Raw genomic sequence first — 25,000 nt, 5'->3', positions numbered from 1 at the left:
TTGCTGCGTTGTGTTGGCTACAATTGCTGCCTCGCTCAAGGTTAGCTCGCCCTGTCGTGTCTGTTTGGCTCTCAGCCTTGAGGAGGCCTGCATGTGTGCAACTGCCTGTCCGGTTGCACAGCGCGGCGAGGGAGGAACACATGTGGGCCAGATTTACGCTATCTGAAGAAGAGCAATTATGCACAGCGAAGTGTGTGTGATTAAAACACATTAGGATTGGAACGGGACGTCCACAGTTAATACGTTGCTGTTTTCTGCTGTTTATCAAGGTGCTCTTAGACCTGACACGTATTTTAGATTACAGCTCGTGCTGGTGGTGGCATTGCTGAAATATGAAGAAGGACTAGTAGTGTTCTCACCTCTACTCCAAAGATTGATGTCTCCTATCCCAAATAGTTAAGAGGTTCTTGGGAGACACTTTGTTATGTGCCAGATGAGAGAGTGAAGATTACATTTATCACATTTATCAGATGTCCCGCTAAGTGAAAAAGAAAAGGAGAAAGAGGTATGATAGACATTTCAGTAGGACTGAGCTCTATTCCATCTTTATTTCCAGCCACCTTTTATCTCATGGGGGTGGGGGGGTTGCGAGCTACGGAAGGACTCCAGGTTGCGGTTGTGTGGGCCCCTGAGTGGATCCAGCCTGCACCTCCTGCTGGTGCATGAATGCCACTGCACTGCTTGATCACTGTCAGGGTCTGAATGTACAGGAAAGCAATGGATTTATGTTTGTGGTATCAGAGCGGCTGGAGGTTAATTTCTCTAAGAAGTATTGTAGCATAACTGTTCCAGTAATATTTGAGTGTTACTTCAGATCATATTTTGTATTTTACTTACAAAAGGTTAGAAATGACCAGTGGCCCCATCTCAAGAAAAAGAACTTTTTGGCTTATATTTGTCATCTCTTATCAGATTTGTTTGATGACTTCGCTGAGGGCCGAGAGTGCGTGAACTGCGGAGCGATGTCAACCCCCCTCTGGAGGCGAGACGGTACCGGTCACTACCTGTGTAACGCCTGCGGGCTGTACCATAAGATGAACGGCATCAACAGACCGCTTATCAAACCCCAGAGACGGCTGGTTGGTCACCCACGATTTCATCTTCTCCTTTAGCAAGTCCTGTAAAACAGATGCTTTCATCTCTTTGCTAAATGTCACTCCACTGACGACCGACATGTTTTATCTGTGGCAGTCTGCCTCGAGGAGGGTGGGCCTGTCCTGCACCAACTGTCACACCACCACCACCACCCTGTGGCGACGAAACGCAGAGGGAGAGCCGGTCTGCAACGCCTGTGGGCTCTACATGAAACTCCACGGGGTAAGAGAGAGAACAATGGGAGAACTCTTGCACTCTTCTTCTTTCGGGTGCTCCCTTTAGGGGTCGCATCCATCTCAACCTATCCCTGTATCTTCTTCTGTCACCACTTCTTCTGTGGTCTTCCTGGCAGCTCCACTATCCCTCCTCTACACATGTCCAAACCATCTCAGCCTTGCCTCTCTAACTTTGTCTTAAACTTGCACATATGATGCTTTGCAAAATAAAAATTAATGCAGAACATCTAAATGAAAAGACATTAAGAAACTGCATCAAGTCAGTGATCAACTCTTGCCTTAAAAACAGTTTTCCAGCCTTTTTGATTGTTTAATGTATATTAATACAACCTGCGTTTTCTTTAAGGTTCTTTCTTTGTCTTTGTGTCTCGACAGGTCCCTCGACCTTTGGCTATGAAGAAAGAGGGGATCCAGACCCGCAAACGCAAACCTAAGAACCTCAATAAATCCCAAACTGGTGGGCTTCAAAAACACACTTGATTATATTTGTGTTTCTATTTAAGAGCAAGCAGGAGCAGAGCCGTAAATGTTGTTTCTCCCCTGTGTTCTACATTAGAGTGATAATTTTCTGCCGTCACCTGTTGTCCTTTGTACTTCCAAACCGAAGAAATAAACGTTTTTAGATTTATCAGTGCAAATGTGATACAGGTTTACGTATCACATGTGTACAACACCTGTAGCCTCACCTGTGCTGTACCCTGCAGGGACACCAGGCAATGAGGGGGCTCCGATTACACCCAGCAGCACTCCCCGCGCCTCCACCACCTCCACCACTACCACCACTGCAGAGGAGACTCGCCAGATAAAGACGGAGCCAGAAAATCACAGCTTGTACACACATCACAGCTCACATGCACAAGTGAGACACCTCAATGATGAAATCTCGAAGGACATTTACGTTCAAGAAATTTACGATAAACTCAGATTTTTGGTAGACATTAGTGTAAAAATCAATGCCTCCCTAACCACGTGTCACTCAGAGGTAGTAAGTGAACAGAAAGATGGCAAAAATTCCACTTCTCATCACCTTCTCCATTATCTCTCCAGATTTCTGCTTTGCCAGCCTACATGGCAACTCAAGGAGGCCCCATTCCCCTGAAGATGTCCCCTGGGGGGCACAACGGGTCCTCTGGCTCCAAATCTGAACCCTGGAACAGCCTAATCCTGGCTTAGAAAAAACCTACAACCCAACATCTCAAAAACCTACCTAACCACAGAATACCTATTAAAGTCTCCTGACAGACTCTGGGTTCAGACCATCTGTTTCCTGCCCGCTGTGCAGCGTTGTCAGTGCAGGAACAGAAATCTGGGAGCTACTACAGAAGAAACGAGGCCTTAAAGTGCTGCACACACTGTGTGTGAACTCAGAGCAAACAAGGACTTGAATGGACTTTGTTATAGAAATCTGAAAGAAGAGCAGTGACTAGATTCACTCAGTAACACGACAGAAAACCTTTCGTCACCCTCCTCGACAGATAAATACTGTAACATAATACATGACAATAATAGTTATAGTCATTTTTTTTAAATTAACTTTTTTTTTTGATTTGCATATGATTGTGGATATTTTGCCAAAAAGGAAAAACATTAAAATACACAAAAAATGTTTAAAAAAAAATCACAATTTTTAAACTTAATGTAAAAAGTTGCACCACCAGGTTTACAGAAAGTGTATTTAAAGGCCAGCTCAGATACATGTATATAAAAGAACCAGAAATATAGTAGAGTTGATCACTTTCCACTGGTTGTATCAAGGCAATTCAACAATAGACTTTCCACACATTTTTCTTCATGGTGCTTAAAGCTTTGATCTTAATTCTTTTTTTTTTTTTTTTTTTAACTGTGTGGGATGAAATCTTCCCTTGGATTCATCCAAAGAAACTGGCACGCTGTTTTGGGGAAAGTACAATGCTTTTTAGGGTTTGCAGGTTTAATTAAACGAGTACCTTTTTGTAGTTCAGTTGTAATGTAATAAGATTGCAGCAGACGCAAACTATTCAGTGTTTCTATGCTGGTTAAATTCAGCAAACTGAAACAATGAGCGATCTGTTATACTCTTTTCAAACTGCAATAGAAGGTAAAGCAAATATAAAACAGGTTATATAGAGTGTCCCAGGGATCCACGGCAGTGGGCCATCCTGCACAACAGTATGTTTTGTCATTGGCAGATCAGTATTTCTGCTGACAAGAATCTGCAGTTAAAAGGCAACTGTGTAATTAGCCCATCTAACCTTTGAATGACTATTCCCCCCTAAACTTACTTTATGGGATCCACCACTCCCCAGTGCCAGTTATCCGATCGCTACACGATCTACTACTCAGTGCAATAATAACAGCTCCTTATCACTTTCTTCCATTCAAAGTATGAAAAATACACGTCAGTATTGGCATCTCTTACAACACATGATAAACTACCTGCGCAGGAAGAGTGCACGTGATGATTGTGATGTGGAGGCCACATAGCTCCCCCTGCTGACAGATGCACAGGCATGCAACCACTGGACTTTAATTAAAAGGTTTAGCGCTAAACCACATCATGATCATCACCGTCATCATCGGATTACCATCTACTATATAAGGACTGACCAATAAGCTGTATAAAGGATTAACTGTACAGTATGTTAGCATTACTTCAATTTGCTTTCTAAAAGCATGGAGGCAACCATTGTAAATGTAGGATATTGCTACTGCTTCTATGTAAAAACTCCACTCCAGTATGATCTGTGACATATTGTAGACAAAGACACTAATAAAGACACAGCATTTTGACATAATGCAAACAGTATGCAAAGGTGGTGGAATTCATTCTGTTTCTAATGACAGTGTCTTACAATAACTTCATCTTCTTCTCAAAAGCACGTGGAGCCTTTGAGTCCTCTTAATTTCACAATTTGTAAAAATTGCTCTGTGATGTTCACGGTGTTTTTGGTAAAAAGCTGAAGGGCACAGTGGTTAAAGTCCTCAGTCAACTTTTCTCTGATGACCTCTGCACACTTGTCCTGTACCAAGTCCCTCCAACACTGCTGAAACGCAAGTCTCATTATATCCTCGAGGCCAGCATCACACGCTTGTGAGCTAAATGTGTAACCAAGTGCAAAAACACGCCCTCTTTCTAAATATTCCTGGAGACTTTCGGTACTCATCGAAAGCAGAACTTCTGCAGTCGATCAGTGCCTTCACCCTCTGCGTCAGGATTTTTTTTCTTCTCATGCGCTGGTTTGCTTTCAAATATAGAACGCATGCTTTTAAAATAAGTCTTCCTGTCCTGCTTCTGCATGGTGGCTGCAAAGTGGATGTTTTCTTGTTGAGGCCCCAGCAAGCGCTTAAGAAGAGAAAACACAGTTTCACACAAAAGATTAAGATCGGTGCTCATTTCAGCTGCTTTAACATAACTCTCATAGTCCACAGTTTGATTTAGGCACTCCACCTGTTTGTAGTTAACACCCTGAAACAGATTTTCTCTGGTTCCTCTAAAGCCCAAGCACTTCATATGGCCAATATGAGTCTTCACTCCAAGTGCATTCCACCTCTCCAGAGCCTTATGAACCAAGTTCAGCATGCACGGGTTGGCATATCTTGCCAAACATGGGCTGTTCACAGTGAAGATGTAGCCCTTTACGTCTTCAGAGAAACTCTCTGACTCCAGAAGTTCCTGGGTTTGGCTGATAACGAGGTCCTCACTATGTTCTCTATAGTTAGGATAATAAGGCCCGTACATGATAATCTCCTCCTGTCTTTCAATCACTGCCCAAGAATGCCGTTTGTCGTCTTCACAGCATTCATCAGTGATGTCGTGGTGAAACTGTAAAAAATTACTGTTCACTGAGTCATTGAGGAAAAAATGATTTGTGGTTTGATTAAATTTTAGATACTCCAAAACTTTCATCCCAGATTGCTGTGCGTTAGCCCAGGATGATGTCAGCTCCAAGAGGAGATTGGTCCTTCTAGTTGCACAGGCTTCACGTGTCCAGGGGTGACCACAGCTTGTCCTGTGATGCAAATATATCCATTATTAATGAATTTCACACAAAAGCCGGACAATGAGCACGGTGGCACGGTGGTTAGCACTGTTGCCGCACAGCAAGAAGGTCCTGAGTTCAATTCCACCATCAGGCCGGGGTCTTTCTGTGTGGAGTTTGCATGTTCTCCCCGTGTTTGCGTGGGTTCCCTCCGGGTACTCCGGCTTCCTCCCACCGTCCAAAGACATGCAGCTTGTGGGGATAGGTTAATTGGATAATCCAAATTGTCACTAGGTGTGAATGTGCGAAGTGAATGTGAGTGCGAATGGTTGTCTGTCCCTGTGTGTTAGCCCTGCGACAGACTGGCGACCTGTCCAGGGTGTACCCCGCCTCTCGCCCTATGACAGCTGGGATAGGCTCCAGCGCCCCCTGCGACCCTGAAAAGGATAAGCGGAAGCGAATGGATGGATGGATGGAGCCGGACAATGACGATGTTAAACCTCGGTTCTTTTAAGGACATCTGTAGTTTTATGGGAACTGTGTCTGGTACTGATGAAGAGCTAAAACTTGTTGGACACTTGCTGTGTGAATGGCAAAGAAAAGTGATTTAAGTGACCTGGTTCAGGGACATGAGATGGTTGTTGATGCCAAAAGAGCTCAGCCAAATATTTCAGAAACTGCTGCTGGGATTTTCCCACACAAAAATCTCCAATGTTTACAGTGAACAGTCAGAAAAAGAGAAAATAGTTGTGTGAAAAAGTCTTGTTGATGTCAGAGGTCAGAGGAGAACGGCCAGACTGCGCTGAGTTGATAGGAAGGCAACAGTAAATCATATAAGTGATTGCTACAACCAGCATATGCAGAAGTGCATCCTTGAATGCACAGCACCTTGAAACAGATGGGCTTCATCAGCAGCAGAAGACCACACCAGGTTCCACTCCTGACAGCTAAGAACAAGAAACCGAGTCCACATTTCACACCTGCTCACCGAAACTGCACAACAGAAGATTGGAAACATGTTGCCTGGTTTGCGGACTCTCCGTTTCTGCTGCAACATTCAGATAGTAGGATAAGAATTCCGGACTACACGGACGCATGGATCACTCGCACCTTGTATCAATGGTTCAGGGTGGTGCTGATGGTGCGGGCGAATATTTTACTGACACACTTTGGGCCCCTTAGTACCAATTTAGCAACATTTAAAAGCCACAGACTGCCTGAATTTTGTTGTTGACCATTACCATCCCTTTAAGCCCACAGTGTACTGATCTTGTGATGGCTGCTTGCAGCAGGATAACACACTGGATACGTTTTTATCAAACTGTACCAGCTATAGCTGATATTGTTGGATGAACCGACCTGTATTATGTGGTCACATTTCTTCTTTTTTATATATAGATTTAGTAGTTAACTAAACAGACACTACTTGACTCAATAACTCTTCATTTCCCGCAGATAACATATTATTGAACTACTTGTGTGACGACATTTGGTTCACTATTGCCTAAAACAAAACAAATACACACAACAATTTGTGATCGTCTTGTTACAACACGTGGAAACTATTTCACATTGGAAAATCCATCCAGTCTTCTCACCTCAGCCAAACCTATAACCCTGCTTTGCCAGGCTCTGTCTTAATTTAGGATCTCCAGACAGAAAAAGCCTCATAACCTGATATGTTGCACTACATTTTTTCACCCAGGCTGTCATTTGTCAGTACGTAGCTCCTCCGTCCAGTAATACTCAGGCCTTTGTGGCTATGACCTAAACATTGCTGAAGAGCTGCTTCTTTTATTAAACATCAGCCCTCAGGAGTCTTTCCTCATAAAAGGACAGAGTTATTTATGAAGTCTGCTCCCATCTATGATATATTTCAGTTAAAACAGCTGTGTGGTGCTTTTCACTGTGTAATTTTAAACAACGCTGACATATTTTGTATTTGTATTTTTAATCTGTCTTCTAGGTGTTTTCCTTCCTGTGGTTTCAGTTGACGGAGGTAAGCGAGTAGAGGCAACTTGTCTTGGCAACTCGATTTTTTTTAGAACTAATTTGCATATGTGCTCTTTTATGTGTGGTGCTTTTCTAACTGTGTTTCAGAAGACATTTTTTAAAATATTCAATCAATCAGTCAATCAATTAATTTATTTATAAGCACTTTCAAAAACAACACAGGTTGACCAAAGTGCTGGACATAGTAAAAAAGGAAAAAGTAGATCAAACACACAAAAAGAACAAAACAAAACTCTGTCACAATTAAAAGCTACAGATTAAAAATGTGTTTTCAAACGGGTTTTAAAAATGTCAAGTGTTGGAGAGATCCTAATTTCAAGAGGCAGACTTTTCCAAAGTTTGGATGCAGCAATCGCAAAGGCCTGGTCTCCTCTGTTTTTTAGCCTGCTTCTAGGGACAACTAGAAGCAACTTATCAGCTGACATGAGTTCTATTAGGAGTATTTTTAGTTAACAGATCATAGAGGTATGACGGAGCTAATCCATTTAGAGATTCAAAAAACAAGCAATAAAATCTTAAAATCAATTCTACAACGTATTGGAAGCCAGTGTAAATGAGCCAAGACTGGGGAAATATGGTCATGTTGAGCGCCTGTCAAGATTATTCATTTAATTTTGGGGGGATTTTTTCTTTCTTTTTTTGCTGATAGATTTTGGCCTTCACTCTTAGTACTCAGCTATCAGGCCGCTCATACAACTTGTTAGTTTTAAAGCTTCCGAGTTTAATGGAAGAAAGTATTTTTTGCAAAATCCAAAGCTTAAAAAAAATCGAGGAAGAGAGTAAGTAAAGTAAAAAGTCCTTTCCTGGTTCTGTCTTAGATCATCAAGGTCAGTAAACTCATATGGTGCATGTTGCCACAGCCAGAGGTGCCAGACTGCAGTGTTCTCATTCAAGAAATCTGTGTATCTTCATTTGAGACGTAACATTTAAGATCTGACACATTTCAAACTGTCAAAGGAAACTTTATTGTCATCCCAGTTGTATATAAGTATACAGAGAGATGAAATTGTGAAGCTTAGGGTCCACAGCGTAAACATACACATCATGCAAGTAGAACAAGACAAGAACAGTGCAAGTATGACATACAAAAACTCAAATTACAGGTAACTTGGTAATATGGCTACAAAAGCTGTTTGTCTTGTTGTATATTTTTCACATTAAATTGAATTCCTCTCACACTGACTGCATATCTTGTCTTGTAATAGATGTAATGAATTGATTGTCATCTTAAGAAATTTTAAGAAAGCAAGAGAAACTATGGCTCCAGTCCATATATAGGCCCCAGTGTTCACCCATACAGGTGACATCTCCCTTAGAAAGTGTTAAACTTACTTATTTTGTATCACAGTCCAGCAGTTTTCCAGTTTTGCAAAGATGAAGTAACCATAAACATCAGCGGTTGCTGCATCTCTTTACACTCTGGAACACAGCAGAGGTAGGGCAGGTGGGATTAATATTGGTAATAACATTCAGACATTTTTGGCTTGCCTGGAGATTTCGCTCCTCCATACATGGTACATTTTGGATAAGTCGGTATTCAGTCGAGTCTACAATTAGCTCTGCTGACACATTTCTACATCATTCTGGTCATGTAGAGGATTTAATTCATACCGCCTGAATTATCCTGTCATAGACAAAGAGACTCTGGCCCTTGTGTGAGCAGTGCAACATTGAGAAGTTTGTGTGTTCCTCTTGTGGTCTACACAGCGCATAGCCCTCTAATTTTTCTTCCGCTCATTGAGTTCCCCAAACTGCAGACTGATGTGTCGATTTCTCACCTTCCTCCGCACGGTCCAGCATCGCATTAGTGTTTTCAGTCAAATCACTTCAAACTATTTTCCGATATTTATAAAACCCCTCCGAGGGTGCCAGGTGCTAGCAGTGAAACTGGCCTTCACTGCCAGCGTGGAGGGTTTAGATCTAATATAGAGTAAACTTTAAAAGTGTTCATACACAGATATCAAATGTAAAGGATTTATTTGAAACTTGGAATACACCAGTTACAGCTCACACTGATGCAGAGGGACGCACTAACATATAAAACAAACAATCAGGCAGAGCATGTGTTACAGAGTGAACCAGGGATTTTAAAGCATCAGGAAATGACTTATCACACATACACAAACAAGCTAAGTGAGGTTAGATGGTGTTGTTGTGGACACTGACTAATACCTGTTAATACCGTCTAGCCACATGATTTTTTTGGGAGGAGGGGGCATGATTCTCTTTGGTTTCATTTTGGCTTAAAATAAATTTTGGTTAGCCCGAAGGCCAGTCGGCAGCTGGCTGTAAATATGCACAACAATATATATTATATACATACATTGTATATGTCTAGTTTGTAGACAAAGGCTATAAATGAGGGGAAAATGTAAAAATATTAAATTAAAAAAGGAGCAGAGAAACACTTGGCTGTGTGCTCACCGTGTTTTGACTTTGGCCATTAGGTGTCCTCTATTGAACTGTTGATGATCTACTTGGCAATGAATCGGTTCAGATTATCACGGATTTTGCGGCCTTCCTTAGCTGCAAATGAGCAAATGACCTTACAAGCACGTCGTTTAATTGACAGGGAAATATATTTTCAACACGAATGCAATGTCGGATTTTGATTTTTTTTTTTTATCATAGGACAGCTTCCTTGTCCAATTTTTGTATTCGCAGTAGTTTCAGTATGCTCCAACTTCACAGTGGTGGGATGCATCATGAGCAATGATGAGTCTGACTGCAGGATGGGGGTAAAGCGATTGATGATTTGATGCATGGGATAACAATCTCTGCATCAGTGTCAAGAAAACAGAAGGAGATGATTGTGGATTTCAGGACGGATGGAAACTCCCAACCAACCTGCACATTGGATGAGCAGCTGTGAGAATGATCTCCAGCTTTAGAAGTACCCGAGAACCTTAACTGGAGCTACAACACTTCTTTCCTGGTTAAAAAGACTCACCAGTGCCTTTGTTTTTATAACATACAAGGTGCTGCTGTGTATAAACAGTCAACAGGTATCAGACCTGGCCGGGATTATCACGGTTTCATTGAGCAGACAGTTTCTTTCTTGATTAACTAACGGACCAATCAGCAGCTGGGCTCCACTGACAGCCCAGGGCGGGGCGGGGCATCACACCAGTCACTCTGGCCGCTCATTGGACGTTAACCGCTAAGCCCATGACTCGCCAGCCAATCAGACGCTCCGTTGATCTGACGAGGCTCCCGGCCGCAAACCGTGTCCTCGCTCATGTTTGTGGTGCTGCATCTCAGAGACAGGAATATCTGATGGGGCTACATCTTGTCAGTCTGCCAGAGTAACCGCTGAACACCTGAAGCAACATGGACATCCTGAAGTCGCTGGGTCACCCGGAGGAGATATTCAACCTGTTTAAATTTAAGATGGGTGGATGCAGAGCCGTCATGCCAAAGTTGGATTATGTGAGTAAAATCTACTCGAAAACGCAGTCTAAGCTCAAATTTATAGATTCATTTGAATACTAACACATCAGCCACACGCAGAGAAAGGATGTTGCGCGGATTAAAAAGCAGATAGCCGTTCCTCTTTTCAGAGCATCATCACAGTGAGTCTGCGCAGAGGAAAAAAACCCAAACCAAAGCAAAAAGCACATAGCCATATCTGGCACTTTACACCTCAAACCTAACTGAGCAACACGGTCCTTAGTTTTGCTCCCAACGATCCGGGTGAAAACAGAAACAGCTAATTGGACTTTGTCAAATTAGATCTGCGCTCACTCAGTCTACTCACACAGGCAGAGATGACCATTGACTTGGGATTCACCTTACATAATGAGCTTGGAGGGCGCACCGGTGGGGAGAGATGCTGTGCGCGTGTTTGACGGATAATCCCACTGTTTTAACGCCAATGTGACCCAGAGGCAGGACCCGGAGAGCCTGCAGACTGCACCATGTCAACGAGGCTTCGTGCTCGGATTGGCAGCATTACTTAAACAAAACACAAACACAGTAAAGATATTCTTCATTTAAGATTTGGATTAAAGCACCCGAGGAACAAACCTGCACAAGATGTCAAACGTTAGAGCTCAAGTCTGTCATCTGATTGTATTAAAAGCCAAATTGTTGTGCAAAAGCAACACAAGTGCAGTAATGTCTGAGCACAATCGATGTAAACATTAAAAAGAGAAATAAAGGTTATAATGAGTTGTCCGTTTGTTTTAGTAAACGTTTCATATATTTGTTTTAAAAATCTTTTTCCTGGAGTATCACAGACTTGCAGGTCACGAATTTTCCCGTCCTTCACGCTGTCTCCCACCAGATGTCAGCAAAATACAGTTTTCATGAGTTCTGCTTTTTTCAGAGGGAGGGGTGTGCAAACTTGCTAAGGTTTGTTTTTCTATTGCAATGAAGGCTTTATATTGCACAAAGTCGCAGTCGACACCCCACAGCTGACTGTTTGCTTATCGCGCACAGCCAACATTATCTAGCTGCATGCGTGCATGGAGATACAACTAAATAGCAGCTAATGCGTGCTTTCTTTAAAAAGAAAACACTGCTCACCTTTAGCGAAAAAAGGCTTTAGTGCAGCAAAAACCCCAAATCGGACCCCCCCCCCCCCTTTTTTAGCATGCGGGAAGTAGGTTATGAAAGTGAACTTCAGCTGGCGTTGTTTTGGGGGCAGGGGTGGGAGGAGTGTGCCTGCTCATAACAGCAGATCTACAAACGCTGCGCACTGGCCACGCTCAGCCACGGTTCAAGGTTAAAGTGCTTAAAGATCCGCGGGGCGCTTATTTAACTCCACGCAGCGTCGTCCACACAGCGTTGTTCACCTCTCTTGTCCTCTACATGGACTTCATGTTTCACGCTTCCTCAACAGGCGTGGCGTCAACATGGATAGTGTGGTTTCATAGCTGCAGGGTCGTTCTCGCTGTCGGTTTTTCGTATGGCCGGAGCTTGCTGCAAGTGTCCGCTGTCTCTGTCCGTGTTCAAGCGCTCTCTCTCGGTGGCTCCGCGTGGCTGCGGCTCCGCTCCACGCTCTCTCCTGCACGGGTGGAGGCTCGGGGAGAGGGGCCTGCAAGAGGCCGCCCGACCCTCCAGCGCCCTCAGACCTGCAGGCTTCTACCGACAAACAGCTTTTCTCTGTCTCTCCTGTCAGGAGTCCATGACTGAGAGTCTGCGGACCTGCTACCTGTACCTGAACCAAACCAGTCGCAGCTTTGCAGCTGTGATTCAGGCGCTGGACGGAGAGTTGAGGTGAGTAAAACTTTACTGGAGCTGGCTCCAGGTGAGGACACGTGTGTGCGTGCACACGGTTTGTTTTCTTTAGAGCAAAACAAAGGGTGTTGGCCGAAACACTCCCCCTTAAAAAAAAAAATCCCTCAACTTATCTCATAAGTTTCTATTTTTTGTCGACTTTTGACATTTTTTTAAGTATTATTAATTCCGTTTAGTGTTTATTTCCAGAATGTCTTACTTTAGTTGGGATTCGTTTCAGTGCCAGTTTTAGTCTTTAACTATAGTTGTATGGAGGGCATATGCTCGAGGCAACATTTAGGATGAGTATTACAAAAATAATAGAAACAGAGAGCAGTTGACCCACAGTACAGCACCAAAGCGTCATCAGGCAAGTTATGATGACAAACTTTATAAACAAGTACTCAAACTAAAGATATACATTCAAAAAGTACATGTTAGGTTTTTGTATGACAGACTTTTTTTTGTCCTGGCTGTGTGATGTTGTTACCAGCATCATGTGAAGCAAAATACCATGGCGGGTAAAGGAATCACAAATTAATCTAACATGCATATCTTTGGTCTGTGAGAGGGACCTGGACCAGGACCTTCCCAATTCATTATTTGGGATGAAATATCCCTGTAATCTAAGACAGACTGACAGGCATTCATTCCTTTTATGAACCCTAGTTTAATTCTTTCATTTTGAGCCAGATATTAAACACGAATCTTAAATAAAATTTTGATATCAAACTACATTTCTATGTACTTGAAAGATTCTCCATAAATAAAATGGGTGTTAATTAACGTTTCCATTGCAGGCTTTTCAGGGTTGCAGAGGTGAAGGCTGCCATGTACCTTTTCTTTTTCTGCATTTAAAGTTTATTGTTGAGTAGTATTAATAAGAATATAAAAAATATCTTTGATGCAGCCATGCAGGAGTTTTTCACATATAGACACTTGACATACCTGCTACCTTTATCATTGTGTAAATCCTCCTTGTGTCTATGATCCAGACATGCAGTTTGCATTTTCTACCTGGTTCTGCGTGCACTGGACACAGTGGAGGATGACATGACCATTCCTCTGGACAAGAAGGTTCCCATGCTCAATGACTTCCACACCTTCCTGTACCAGGATGAGTGGTGCTTCATGGAGAGCCAGGAGAAAGATCGTCAGGTCCTGGAAGACTTCCCAACGGTCAGTGAGTTCTCAAGGGTTATTTACCAAGTTTGGGCAAATTAAGGCAGTGACTAATTGGTAACTATAACCTTTGTCCTCTAAAACCAGATATCGCTGGAATTCAGAAACCTTGCTCAGGAATACAGAGCCGTCATCTCGGATATCTGCCACCGTATGGGAGTGGGAATGGCTGAATTCCTGGAGAAGAAAGTGGGATCTATGAAGGAGTGGGACCAGGTAAATGTTATGCTTCTGTTAGTTGTTCTAGCACCATAATGACTACATAAATGACTGCTTTGAGTTGGGGGGGGGGGCATAAAGAGTAAGTTCTAAAATTACTGGAGTAACGACCCAAAAGAATTATTACATTGCAAAATAAAAGCCTTTTATTTTGAATAAAATGTCATCACTCTGATTAAAAACGGAATGGATGTTATCAGAGGTTTGTAAGCTACAAACTAGCTGTTGACTCACTGGTACAGCTCAGGAGCAGATGGTAAGCTTTCAATTTTATTGAATTAGCTACAGTAGCGTTCAGATTTGCAGCTCCTTACTTCTTAAATCAGCTGCAGAATCAACCAGAACTTAAGGAAGGTGATTTTAAATGTTTCCTTTATTTATGGCCGTAGACAATTTTGACTAATTTATTCATTATTTATTGAGACAGAGGTTTTATATATTTCTTTTTTATTGCCTGTACTTAATTGCTTTATGGAAGCGTGCGTGCATGTGCGTGCTACTGTTTTATAAAACTCCTCTGATTGTACTGCTGTCTTTCTTGGCCAGGACACTCTTGTAGAAGAGATTTTTAATCTAAAGAATCTTGTCATGTAGCTATATGATTCAGCTCTGAATATTACATAATATGAATGTTTAATCATAAGCCAGGATTTTGTTTCTCTTAAGTCCTGCACTGTGATTTGTTTTTCTGTTTTTGTGCAGTATTGTCACTATGTTGCCGGTTTAGTCGGCATTGGCCTGTCCCGGCTGTTCTCTGCGTCTCAGCTCGAGGACCCTGAAGTTGGGCAGGACACTGAACTTGCGAACTCCATGGGCCTGTTTCTCCAAAAGACTAACATCATCCGAGACTATCTAGAGGACACACAAGAGGGACGTGCCTTCTGGCCACAAGAGGTAGAAACAAAATCTCTTGTCTAATACCAGTGTGCCTGACCAGGGTCCGGTACTATGAAGCAAGTTTAGAATACCCAAGATATCTTTCACTTATCTGGGTTTGCTTACCCTAATCGGGCCAAGCAGTCGCATGAAGGAGGTTATCAACTCGATACGTCAGCCCAGGGGTTTCTAATCTAGCTGTGACCATGTTCCCATGAATGGGGCAATTTTCCAGGAATTATGCTATTTCCTACTGAACTCATTGGTGCAGTCATAAATACTTAGCAATATCTGCCATATTTCAAGCAACTTAAAAAAGTCCAGACGCTTTTCTTTCCAAGCTCCTTAGACTACAATGACCTGGATGACTGAGAACCTTCACAGACACCTGCCATATTCATAATACAAAATGTGCTTTGTAACATTTGTTTCTATGCAGGAGGGGCTTTATACTGTGTAATGTCTTTTTTTTTTTTAATTTGTTTTATTTATTTATGCTTAACACTAGTGATGGCTGTGGTCCTATTTGTAGTGTTTTCATGTTGTACAAACGTCTGTTTGTGTAGGCTACAGAAGGCCTTTCTGACATTTCTGAGAATGTGGTGCAAACCTTTACTTGAGCTCTAGGAAAATCTATGTTGCCGGTCAAAGGTTAAGATCACTGTGACACCAGAAAATGTGGTACTATGAAAAAAATCTTGATGCACCTATCATTCTTTTATATTTTGCTTCCAAGGACCCAGACTTTCTTTCCTTTTAAAGTGGTCAGAAGCATTAGTTCTCCAGGGTTTCTGTAGGTATTTCAGAGTTTGTCTTTGGACATTGGATGCTTTTTCACTCATTTTGCCTCAACCCTTGACTGTTGTTGTTATTGTTGTTAAGCCACTTAACACTGACCTATGGAGAGAAAAGAAAAAAAAAAAAACCAACCCCAAAACAAACCCACCTAATTCAAGGGATGTCTGCAAATAACGGTCAACTTGGCAAATAACCCATTTTAAATGGTATCTTTGGGCATTTGGTAACTAGCCTGTTGCAAAGGCACACCATTTGTTCCCATTTATTTAGTTGAGTCTATGCCAGAGTTTAACAGCTTTTTAAATGGTATTTTTGTACCAACAAAGTGATTCTTTAAGAGGTATTAGCTGAAAACTTGGCATATCTTTAGTAGTGTGTCCTTAAAACTGGAAACTGGACAAGTGGAGGGCAGAAGAGGAAGCAGGTCTCCAAAAATTATCTACAGCAGGTGAACGGTATATGAAAGTCATGCCCCCAAGATTTGGGCTGAACTTCAGCCAGCGGTGTTGGAGAAATTGTCTAAATCGATGGTACTTTTCTGCATTCATAATTCCATCAGATTGAAAACCTACCTGCATAGAAAAACGCGGAGAGGACACTATCAGCCATGGATAGTGACCTCTCCAGAGCCAGGAGCTCAACATTATGATAGTAGTGTTGGGTTGTCTTGACAGAAAATGGACCAAATGCGGTCAACGTTCCAAAGAAGAGTTTCAGATGTCCCTCAGGAACCCTGCAGTTTTACAATAAAAGGACAGTCATGTGGCCATGCTTTCACCCTGGCCTCCAATCTCTAATCAACTTATTCTCGGGTCTGTGGGATAAGTGTTTGTACTAAATTTGAAGAAATTTGCTCAAGGCTTCTAAGAAGTACATAACGAACAGAATCCAGCCAAGGCTGGTGCCAGTACAGATAAATAAAATCCTTGTTACATGCTGTGTGCAGGCTTGGAGCCAGTTTGCAGGCCGTCTTGAGGATTTGGCCCAGCCTGAGAAGCTGGAGTCGGCGCTGTCCTGTCTCAACCTGCTGGTCACTGATGCTCTGCGTCACGTCCCGGATGTTATTGCCTACCTGTCCCGCCTGCGCAACCAGAGCGTCTTTAATTTCTGTGCCATTCCACAGGTATGCGCTGCGTCACAATCTCCTCCAAACCATAACATTTAAACCTGTTCATTTTTTATTTATTTTTCAAGCTCAGAAAACAAACCATTCTGTCCATGTCCTACAGTCTTACTGGAACACGTTTTGATTTGCATTTAAAGTTTGCGAAACATTTTAATATTTTGTTTTAATAATAACTTTTTCTGTAACTGATAAACGATGGAAAATGTTGCACTTAAATAGAGAGACCAATGAATACTGACTCATGAGAAATGATCAAACGCTTCCACTTGACATGTTGTCATTTCTCTCTTGACCAGGTGATGGCAATAGCTACACTGTCAACGTGCTACAACAACCCCATGGTGTTTCAGGGAGTGGTGAAGATCCGAAAGGGGCAGGCAGTCACTCTCATGATGGAAGCCACCAATATGAGTGCTGTGCAGACAATTATCGCCCAGTACAGCCAGGAGGTGGGTTATTTTTATTTATTTATCTTTAAACTCAGTCTCTCTCTACTGCTTCCACCATATTGGTGTACTGAATGTGCTCTCTCTCTCCAGATATTACACAAGGTGTCCCCCACCGACCCGTCTCGGGAAAAGACGCTCCACATCTTGGCTGTAATCCGTGAAAAGTCCGCCCTGTCGCAGTCCAGCCTCCGCTCCAGGACCCACCACCTGTCGCCCATGTACCTTTCTGCTGCTATGGTGCTCGCTGCCCTCAGCTGGCAGTACCTTAGCACTACAGCGGCACAGGCCCAAGGCACCAGTGACATGCAGAGACCTTGAACTAATTTAACCCCCACCTTTCCTGAGCCTCTATACAAAAGAAGCCCCTGTGCCCCCTCTGAAGGTCTGTTTCTAGAGGAATTTACAGATTCACTGTGGCTGTTACAGGATGATGGACACTCTAAAGTATGACTCTGTTAGCAGGCTGGTGTCATTAAACGATTTGATCTGTAGCAGTCCATCCTGTGTCTAGATAAATTATATACACACATTGGTGTGTGTGGGTATATTTGCCATAAATGGTACACTTCCACAGTTCAGGGTGTTTTTTTGTTTTTTTTTAAATAGTTTGTTTGAAACATTGTTTGAATTGTAATTATTCATCATATTTGAATAATTGAAAACAAACGTTCACAGTTTAATCCTGCACATACTAGGATTTTTTTTTTTGGGGGGGGTTTACCAACAACCACAACCACCACTTGTTTTTCTTTCTTTTCTCATATCACATCAAACCTAGCTCTATATTCCACTTGTGTTTCTCTAGCAGAAACACTAAAAAGTTACATTGGTGCACTCTGCAGCGCTTCCGCTGTATGTTCGACGGCTTCCAATCACAGTTGAACCTTTTCGGTCCTTTTCTGTGTGTTAATCTGTTTCATCGTTGTGTTTTTTTTAAAATTAAGGAAAAACAATTATGTGCAATATCAGGGTAGTTTTTATTACAGATGAAAAGGGGAAAATGGATGTATTTTCAGGTCCTTTATAGCATCAGCAAAAGAGGGAAGAAAAAGGCATACTGAGACTGCTAGCTAAGTGTCCTTAACACTGCTTTGGTGCGTTGAAAGGCTAGCACAGAGTAACTTTGTACAGAACCAAAGGAGAGCTAAAAACATTGCTATGTAATGTGACATTTTGATTTGTACATATTTGAAGAAATAAATAACAATTAATCCTGTATTTTGAGTGATTTCATGTTTTGATGCACAGTGTGTGTGGATGGGAGAAGTTCATACATATTAAACAAAAAATTAAGAATCAGAAGGTTGATGGTTAAATAAAGGAAACAAAGCTGCATCTCGTTATTGACATATAATAATTTTAAGAGCTTGGTCAACCTTTGGAATGGCAGGCTTCTAGTCACATGAGACATGCAGGTGCATTTATTACACAGGCATGTGATCAACAACTGTAGTCTTATAAGAAGGGTAACTGTAAGGTTTGTTGAGTCAGAGAGAAGAAGAACGACGAAAAAGATCTACTAAAACAGCAACCCAGGTAAAAAAATTAAGACATTTGGCAAATATGCTGATTTCTTGCGCACATGAGTTTAATATGCATCTGGATTAATACTTTGTGATTGTCTTTTAAGCTGAAGTTTTCATTTTTTGTTCTTAGCTTGAATCAATGTACATATATGTTAAATCTAACTGCAGTTCTGATTCATCTGATAATATGAATGTTCTTTTAAACTCTATTTTCTTTTTTAGAAATTGGATTAAAAGTATCATTTATCATTAATCTGTTTCTAATAGCTACGTTCATTGCATTCATACATGACCCAGTTCCTATGTACAGAAATGTATTTGCAACATTACTGCAAAACACATGTTGGTTATAAATAAAGGAAATGGCCTCTTTCCTTATTCCCTTTCCTTGTAACGCTCCACTGAGATGTGCTTTTGTGTGCATGTAAACAGTTTCCTGGTCACCTCCTATGATCACTGATGTCTGTTTTGCAGGATGAGTCCACTGTTCCTCCTCTCTGCAGTGGTGATGGTGTCCACCACTTGGGCACACCCTCACCACTCCCTTCTCTCCTCTGAGATGGTTGATTTTATTAACAAGGCTAACACCACCTGGACGGTGAGACCATGCAATCAGTTTTTATGGATATTTCCACATCTTAGGAAGCTGTTAACAACCCGTAAGCGATGATTTCTCTGCTCCAATTTCCTTTTTATTTGCTCCAGGCCACAAAGAATTTCCAGAATATCGATGCCACCTATGTTAAACAGCTGTGTGGCACCATACTGAATGGACCCAAGCTACCAGAGCTGTAAGTTTATCAGGTGGTTTGGACAGCTGGTCACATGAGATGACATGTGACAGGCAGCAGGTTGAGCTAATCTGCAGTGATTCTGTTTTCTCTCTTGTTTAGGCTTCATAATATTGAAGGCATTAAACTTCTTGACAGCTTTGACGCACGCAAACAGTGGCCCAACTGTGCCACAATCCAACAGATCAGAGATCAAGGCTCCTGTGGGTCCTGTTGGGTATGACACACCAAGAAATTAAAAATACACCACCACCAAATAGAGGAGATAGGGTGGGACGTTAAAAAAAATCATTACCAACTTCCATGTTCTCAGTGTTCCCGGTTTGATTTTTACACAGGCCTTTGGGGCAGCTGAGGCAATATCTGACAGGTTATGTATCCAAAGTGGTGGTAAGATCTCTGTGGAGATCTCCGCTGAAGATCTGCTGGCCTGCTGTGATGAATGCGGCATGGGGTGAGCATTAGTAATGGCTCGTGTATATAAGTAAATGGGCTGTTCATTAATTCTACGCATGAAGTTTTCATGGAAAAAGTTTTTTTTGAGAAACAGTGATGGTTTATAATTACAGTCTTCAAAAATCAAATGAAGTAAAACAGCTATAACATAACTCATGTTGCACATTATGTCTTTTGTGTTTGGTGTAGCTGTTATGGTGGCTATTCTTCTGCTGCTTGGGAATTCTGGGCAAAGAAAGGGCTTGTCACAGGAGGCTTGTATGACTCTAAAGTTGGTAAGTCCGTTATCCACTTGCTGAATTCAGTTTAAGTAGTTTTGGGGAGGAGCAAAAGACTTGACTTAAATGGACTGACCGTGACTGTTTATTACAGGCTGCCTACCCTACACCATCGCCCCCTGTGAGCATCATGTGAATGGAAGTCGTCCTCCGTGTGGGAGTTCAGAGACTCCTAAGTGTGTGCAGCAGTGCACTGATGGATACTCACTATCATATGAGAAGGACAAACACTTTGGTACAGAGAATTAAAATAAACTCTGCACCCTCCTAGCATTGGTTTACTTTGTTGTTGCAGTCCTTGAAGTTTCCTGTATGTCCCTCTTCAGGTAGACGCACATACGGCGTCCCGTCGGACCCGGATCAGATCATGACGGAGCTGTACAAGAACGGGCCTGTGGAGGCATCTTTCACTGTTTATGAAGATTTTCTGCTGTATAAGAGTGGTGAGGTTTATGTATTTAATTCCAGTAATGTCACTCTATATGAGTAACGTACTTCTTTGTCTCAGTTTAATATTGGGCAACTGTTTGAGAGCAAGCAAGTCGACCACTAATCTGAAAAAGCTCCACTGACACTTTAGAACGCCTGTCAGAAAATGTGTACTATTCAAAAGAGGAACAACCTTCTTCTGCTTTAATGAGCTTTTTTTTTTTGCTGTAGGTGTGTATCAGCATGTGACAGGGGATATGCTGGGCGGTCACGCCATTAAGATCTTGGGCTGGGGTGATGAGAATGGGACGCCCTATTGGCTGGCTGCAAACTCCTGGAATACTGATTGGGGAGATGAAGGTATGGATGAAAGTGTAAGGCACATAGCCGGTGTCACATACAGGCCTACGTCACACAAAGTGCTGAAGATGAGTGGGAATGCTGGCCTAAAACTGTGTCGTCCTCTGTTGTCTTCTTATTTCAGGTTTCTTCAAAATCAAGCGTGGAAATGACGAATGTGATATTGAGTCAGAGGTGGTTACAGGAATCCCGCTTAACTAGATGAAATAATCATCACAGCAGACAATCAAGAAATAAATCGAAGAAAAGACAGACCTCATTCTGGGGCAGAATTTGACAAATTTCATGCAATAAAGAGGGAATAAATTGTTGTGTCTTGGTGTTTATTTGAAATTCTTTACCATGATTTCCAGGTTTGCCCCCCCTGTAAACTACAAAAAAATTAAACTAAAAAATTAAAGATTACACTTGGATGAAGCTCCAGCTGAAGCGTTTGTGAGGTGGAGATGGGGAGGAGGTGGGTTGCATGAATGGGAGTCTGAAAGCGAGAATGACGGAGAGTTGAGATTTAAACCACATGGAGTGGAGGCTGATTGGCTCAAAGAATGTGGGCAAGAAGGTGACTGGATTAGAGTAATGATGTCAGTACTTAGTTTGACAATGTGGGAACATTGCTATGTAATGTGACATTTTGATTTGTACATATTTGAAGAAATAAATATCAATTAATCCAATATTTTGAGTGATTTCATGTTTTGATGCACAGTGTGTGTGGATGGGAGAAGTTCATACATATTAAACAAAATTAAGAATCAGAAGGTTGATGGTTAAATAAAGGAAACAAAGCTGCATCTCGTTATTGACATATAATAATTTTAAGAGCTTGGTCAACCTTTGGAATGGCAGGCTTCTAGTCACATGAGACATGCAGGTGCATTTATTACACAGGCATGTGATCAACAACTGTAGTCTTATAAGAAGGGTAACTGTAAGGTTTGTTGAGTCAGAGAGAAGAAGAACGACGAAAAAGATCTACTAAAACAGCAACCCAGGTAAAAAAATTAAGACATTTGGCAAATATGCTGATTTCTTGCGCACATGAGTTTAATATGCATCTGGATTAATACTTTGTGATTGTCTTTTAAGCTGAAGTTTTCATTTTTTGTTCTTAGCTTGAATCAATGTACATATATGTTAAATCTAACTGCAGTTCTGATTCATCTGATAATATGAATGTTCTTTTAAACTCTATTTTCTTTTTTAGAAATTGGATTAAAAGTATCATTTATCATTAATCTGTTTCTAATAGCTACGTTCATTGCATTCATACATGACCCAGTTCCTATGTACAGAAATGTATTTGCAACATTACTGCAAAACACATGTTGGTTATAAATAAAGGAAATGGCCTCTTTCCTTGTAACGCTCCACTGAGATGTGCTTTTGTGTGCATGTAAACAGTTTCCTGGTCACCTCCTATGATCACTGATGTCTGTTTTGCAGGATGAGTCCACTGTTCCTCCTCTCTGCAGTGGTGATGGTGTCCACCACTTGGGCACACCCTCACCACTCCCTTCTCTCCTCTGAGATGGTTGATTTTATTAACAAGGCTAACACCACCTGGACGGTGAGACCATGCAATCAGTTTTTATGGATATTTCCACATCTTAGGAAGCTGTTAACAACCCGTAAGCGATGATTTCTCTGCTCCAATTTCCTTTTTATTTGCTCCAGGCCACAAAGAATTTCCAGAATATCGATGCCACCTATGTTAAACAGCTGTGTGGCACCATACTGAATGGACCCAAGCTACCAGAGCTGTAAGTTTATCAGGTGGTTTGGACAGCTGGTCACATGAGATGACATGTGACAGGCAGCAGGTTGAGCTAATCTGCAGTGATTCTGTTTTCTCTCTTGTTTAGGCTTCATAATATTGAAGGCATTAAACTTCCTGACAGCTTTGACGCACGCAAACAGTGGCCCAACTGTGCCACAATCCAACAGATCAGAGATCAAGGCTCCTGTGGGTCCTGTTGGGTATGACACACCAAGAAATTAAAAATACACCACCACCAAATAGAGGAGATAGGGTGGGACATTAAAAAAAATCATTACCAACTTCCATGTTCTCAGTGTTCCCGGTTTGATTTTTACACAGGCCTTTGGGGCAGCTGAGGCAATATCTGACAGGTTATGTATCCAAAGTGGTGGTAAGATCTCTGTGGAGATCTCCGCTGAAGATCTGTTGGCCTGCTGTGATGAATGCGGCATGGGGTGAGCATTAGTAATGGCTCGTGTATATAAGTAAATGGGCTGTTCATTAATTCTACGCATGAAGTTTTCATGGAAAAAGTTTTTTTTGAGAAACCGTGATGGTTTATAATTACAGTCTTCAAAAATCAAATGAAGTAAAACAGCTATAACATAACTCATGTTGCACATTATGTCTTTTTGTGTTTGGTGTAGCTGTTATGGTGGCTATCCTTCTGCTGCTTGGGAATTCTGGGCAAAGAAAGGGCTTGTCACAGGAGGCTTGTATGACTCTAAAGTTGGTAAGTCCATTATCCATTTGCTGAATTCAGTTTAAGTAGTTTTGGGGAGGAGCAAAAGACTTGACTTAAATGGACTGACCGTGACTGTTTATTACAGGCTGCCTACCCTACACCATCGCCCCCTGTGAGCATCATGTGAATGGAAGTCGTCCTCCGTGTGGGAGTTCAGAGACTCCTAAGTGTGTGCAGCAGTGCACTGATGGATACTCACTATCATATGAAAAGGACAAACACTTTGGTACAGAGAATTAAAATAAACTCTGCACCCTCCTAGCATTGGTTTACTTTGTTGTTGCAGTCCTTGAAGTTTCCTGTATGTCCCTCTTCAGGTAGACGCACATACGGCGTCCCGTCGGACCCGGATCAGATCATGACGGAGCTGTACAAGAACGGGCCTGTGGAGGCAGCTTTCACTGTTTATGAAGATTTTCTGCTGTATAAGAGTGGTGAGGTTTATGTATTTAATTCCAGTAATGTCACTCTATATGAGTAACGTACTTCTTTGTCTCAGTTTAATATTGGGCAACTGTTTGAGAGCAAGCAAGTCGACCACTAATCTGAAAAAGCTCCACTGACACTTTAGAACGCCTGTCAGAAAATGTGTACTATTCAAAAGAGGAACAACCTTCTTCTGCTTTAATGAGCTTTTTTTTTTTGCTGTAGGTGTGTATCAGCATGTGACAGGGGATATGCTGGGCGGTCACGCCATTAAGATCTTGGGCTGGGGTGATGAGAATGGGACGCCCTATTGGCTGGCTGCAAACTCCTGGAATACTGATTGGGGAGATGAAGGTATGGATGAAAGTGTAAGGCACATAGCCGGTGTCACATACAGGCCTACGTCACACAAAGTGCTGAAGATGAGTGGGAATGCTGGCCTAAAACTGTGTCGTCCTCTGTTGTCTTCTTATTTCAGGTTTCTTCAAAATCAAGCGTGGAAATGACGAATGTGATATTGAGTCAGAGGTGGTTACAGGAATCCCGCTTAACTAGATGAAATAATCATCACAGCAGACAATCAAGAAATAAATCGAAGAAAAGACAGACCTCATTCTGGGGCGGAATTTGACAAATTTCATGCAATAAAGAGGGAATAAATTGTTGTGTCTTGGTGTTTATTTGAAATTCTTTACCATGATTTCCAGGTTTGCCCCCCCTGTAAACTACAAAAAAATTAAACTAAAAAATTAAAGATTACACTTGGATGAAGCTCCAGCTGAAGCGTTTGTGAGGTGGAGATGGGGAGGAGGTGGGTTGCATGAATGGGAGTCTGAAAGCGAGAATGACGGAGAGTTGAGATTTAAACCACATGGAGTGGAGGCTGATTGGCTCAAAGAATGTGGGCAAGAAGGTGACTGGATTAGAGTAATGATGTCAGTACTTAGTTTGACAATGTGGGAACATTGCTATGTAATGTGACATTTTGATTTGTACATATTTGAAGAAATAAATATCAATTAATCCAATATTTTGAGTGATTTCATGTTTTGATGCA

The 25,000-nt window shown here is 41.8% G+C and overlaps 4 protein-coding genes across 9 annotated transcripts in view; all 4 read left to right on the top strand.

The window, feature by feature from the left end:
* gata4 (GATA binding protein 4) overlaps positions 1-3,163 on the top strand; it is a 10,322-nt gene extending 7,159 nt beyond the window's left edge. For both annotated transcript variants that reach the window (XM_042226267.1, XM_005914470.2), the window contains exons 2-6: positions 913-1,079; positions 1,192-1,317; positions 1,707-1,788; positions 2,036-2,190; positions 2,379-3,163. In XM_042226267.1, the coding sequence (XP_042082201.1) occupies positions 913-1,079; positions 1,192-1,317; positions 1,707-1,788; positions 2,036-2,190; positions 2,379-2,504 (656 nt within the window). In that variant the 3' untranslated portion in view covers positions 2,505-3,163. The remainder of the gene's footprint in view (positions 1-912; positions 1,080-1,191; positions 1,318-1,706; positions 1,789-2,035; positions 2,191-2,378) is intronic.
* A 7,367-nt stretch (positions 3,164-10,530) lies between these two features.
* Positions 10,531-18,391, top strand: fdft1 (farnesyl-diphosphate farnesyltransferase 1). Of its 2 annotated transcripts, XM_005914471.3 has the most exons (8): positions 10,531-10,732; positions 12,426-12,523; positions 13,519-13,702; positions 13,793-13,921; positions 14,627-14,818; positions 16,545-16,721; positions 17,021-17,173; positions 17,264-18,391. In XM_005914471.3, exons 1-8 carry the CDS (start codon positions 10,634-10,636, stop codon positions 17,489-17,491), a joined length of 1,260 nt encoding a protein of 419 aa, XP_005914533.1. In that variant the 5' UTR covers positions 10,531-10,633; the 3' UTR covers positions 17,492-18,391. The 2 variants fall into 2 exon arrangements, with proteins under 2 accessions (XP_005914533.1, XP_014193744.1); XM_014338258.2 differs by lacking the exon at positions 10,531-10,732 and having other exon boundaries at positions 11,915-12,523.
* A 233-nt stretch (positions 18,392-18,624) lies between these two features.
* Positions 18,625-25,000, top strand: part of LOC102288491 (cathepsin B) — a 6,545-nt gene continuing 169 nt past the window's right edge. Inside the window, exons 1-10 of one of the 3 annotated variants that reach the window (XM_042226254.1) lie at positions 18,625-18,709; positions 19,174-19,297; positions 19,405-19,490; positions 19,593-19,707; positions 19,829-19,944; positions 20,136-20,221; positions 20,319-20,459; positions 20,551-20,667; positions 20,885-21,013; positions 21,138-21,173. In XM_042226254.1, coding sequence (XP_042082188.1) covers positions 19,175-19,297; positions 19,405-19,490; positions 19,593-19,707; positions 19,829-19,944; positions 20,136-20,221; positions 20,319-20,459; positions 20,551-20,667; positions 20,885-21,013; positions 21,138-21,173 — 949 coding nt within the window. In that variant the 5' untranslated portion in view covers positions 18,625-18,709; position 19,174. Of the gene's footprint in view, positions 18,710-19,173; positions 19,298-19,404; positions 19,491-19,592; positions 19,708-19,828; positions 19,945-20,135; positions 20,222-20,318; positions 20,460-20,550; positions 20,668-20,884; positions 21,014-21,137; positions 21,667-25,000 lie in introns of those variants that run through there. The other 2 variants (XM_042226250.1, XM_042226249.1) reach the window with 2 other exon arrangements.
* Positions 21,921-24,685, top strand: LOC121815396 (cathepsin B-like). 2 transcript variants are annotated; one of them, XM_042226263.1, is made up of 10 exons: positions 21,921-22,005; positions 22,457-22,580; positions 22,688-22,773; positions 22,876-22,990; positions 23,112-23,227; positions 23,420-23,505; positions 23,603-23,686; positions 23,835-23,951; positions 24,169-24,297; positions 24,422-24,685. In XM_042226263.1, the coding sequence occupies exons 2-10, from the start codon at positions 22,458-22,460 to the stop codon at positions 24,496-24,498; spliced, it is 933 nt and encodes a 310-aa protein (XP_042082197.1). In that variant the 5' UTR covers positions 21,921-22,005; position 22,457; the 3' UTR covers positions 24,499-24,685. The 2 variants fall into 2 exon arrangements, with proteins under 2 accessions (XP_042082197.1, XP_042082194.1); XM_042226260.1 differs by having other exon boundaries at positions 23,603-23,743; positions 24,422-24,684.

Source organism: Haplochromis burtoni, unplaced genomic scaffold (assembly GCF_018398535.1).
Source record: "Haplochromis burtoni strain Fernald_Lab_line unplaced genomic scaffold, NCSU_Asbu1 Contig_8, whole genome shotgun sequence".
Lineage (NCBI taxonomy): Eukaryota > Metazoa > Chordata > Actinopteri > Cichliformes > Cichlidae > Haplochromis > Haplochromis burtoni.
The sequence above is the reverse complement of the archived record's forward strand: the minus strand, read 5'-3'. Positions and strand labels throughout refer to the sequence as shown.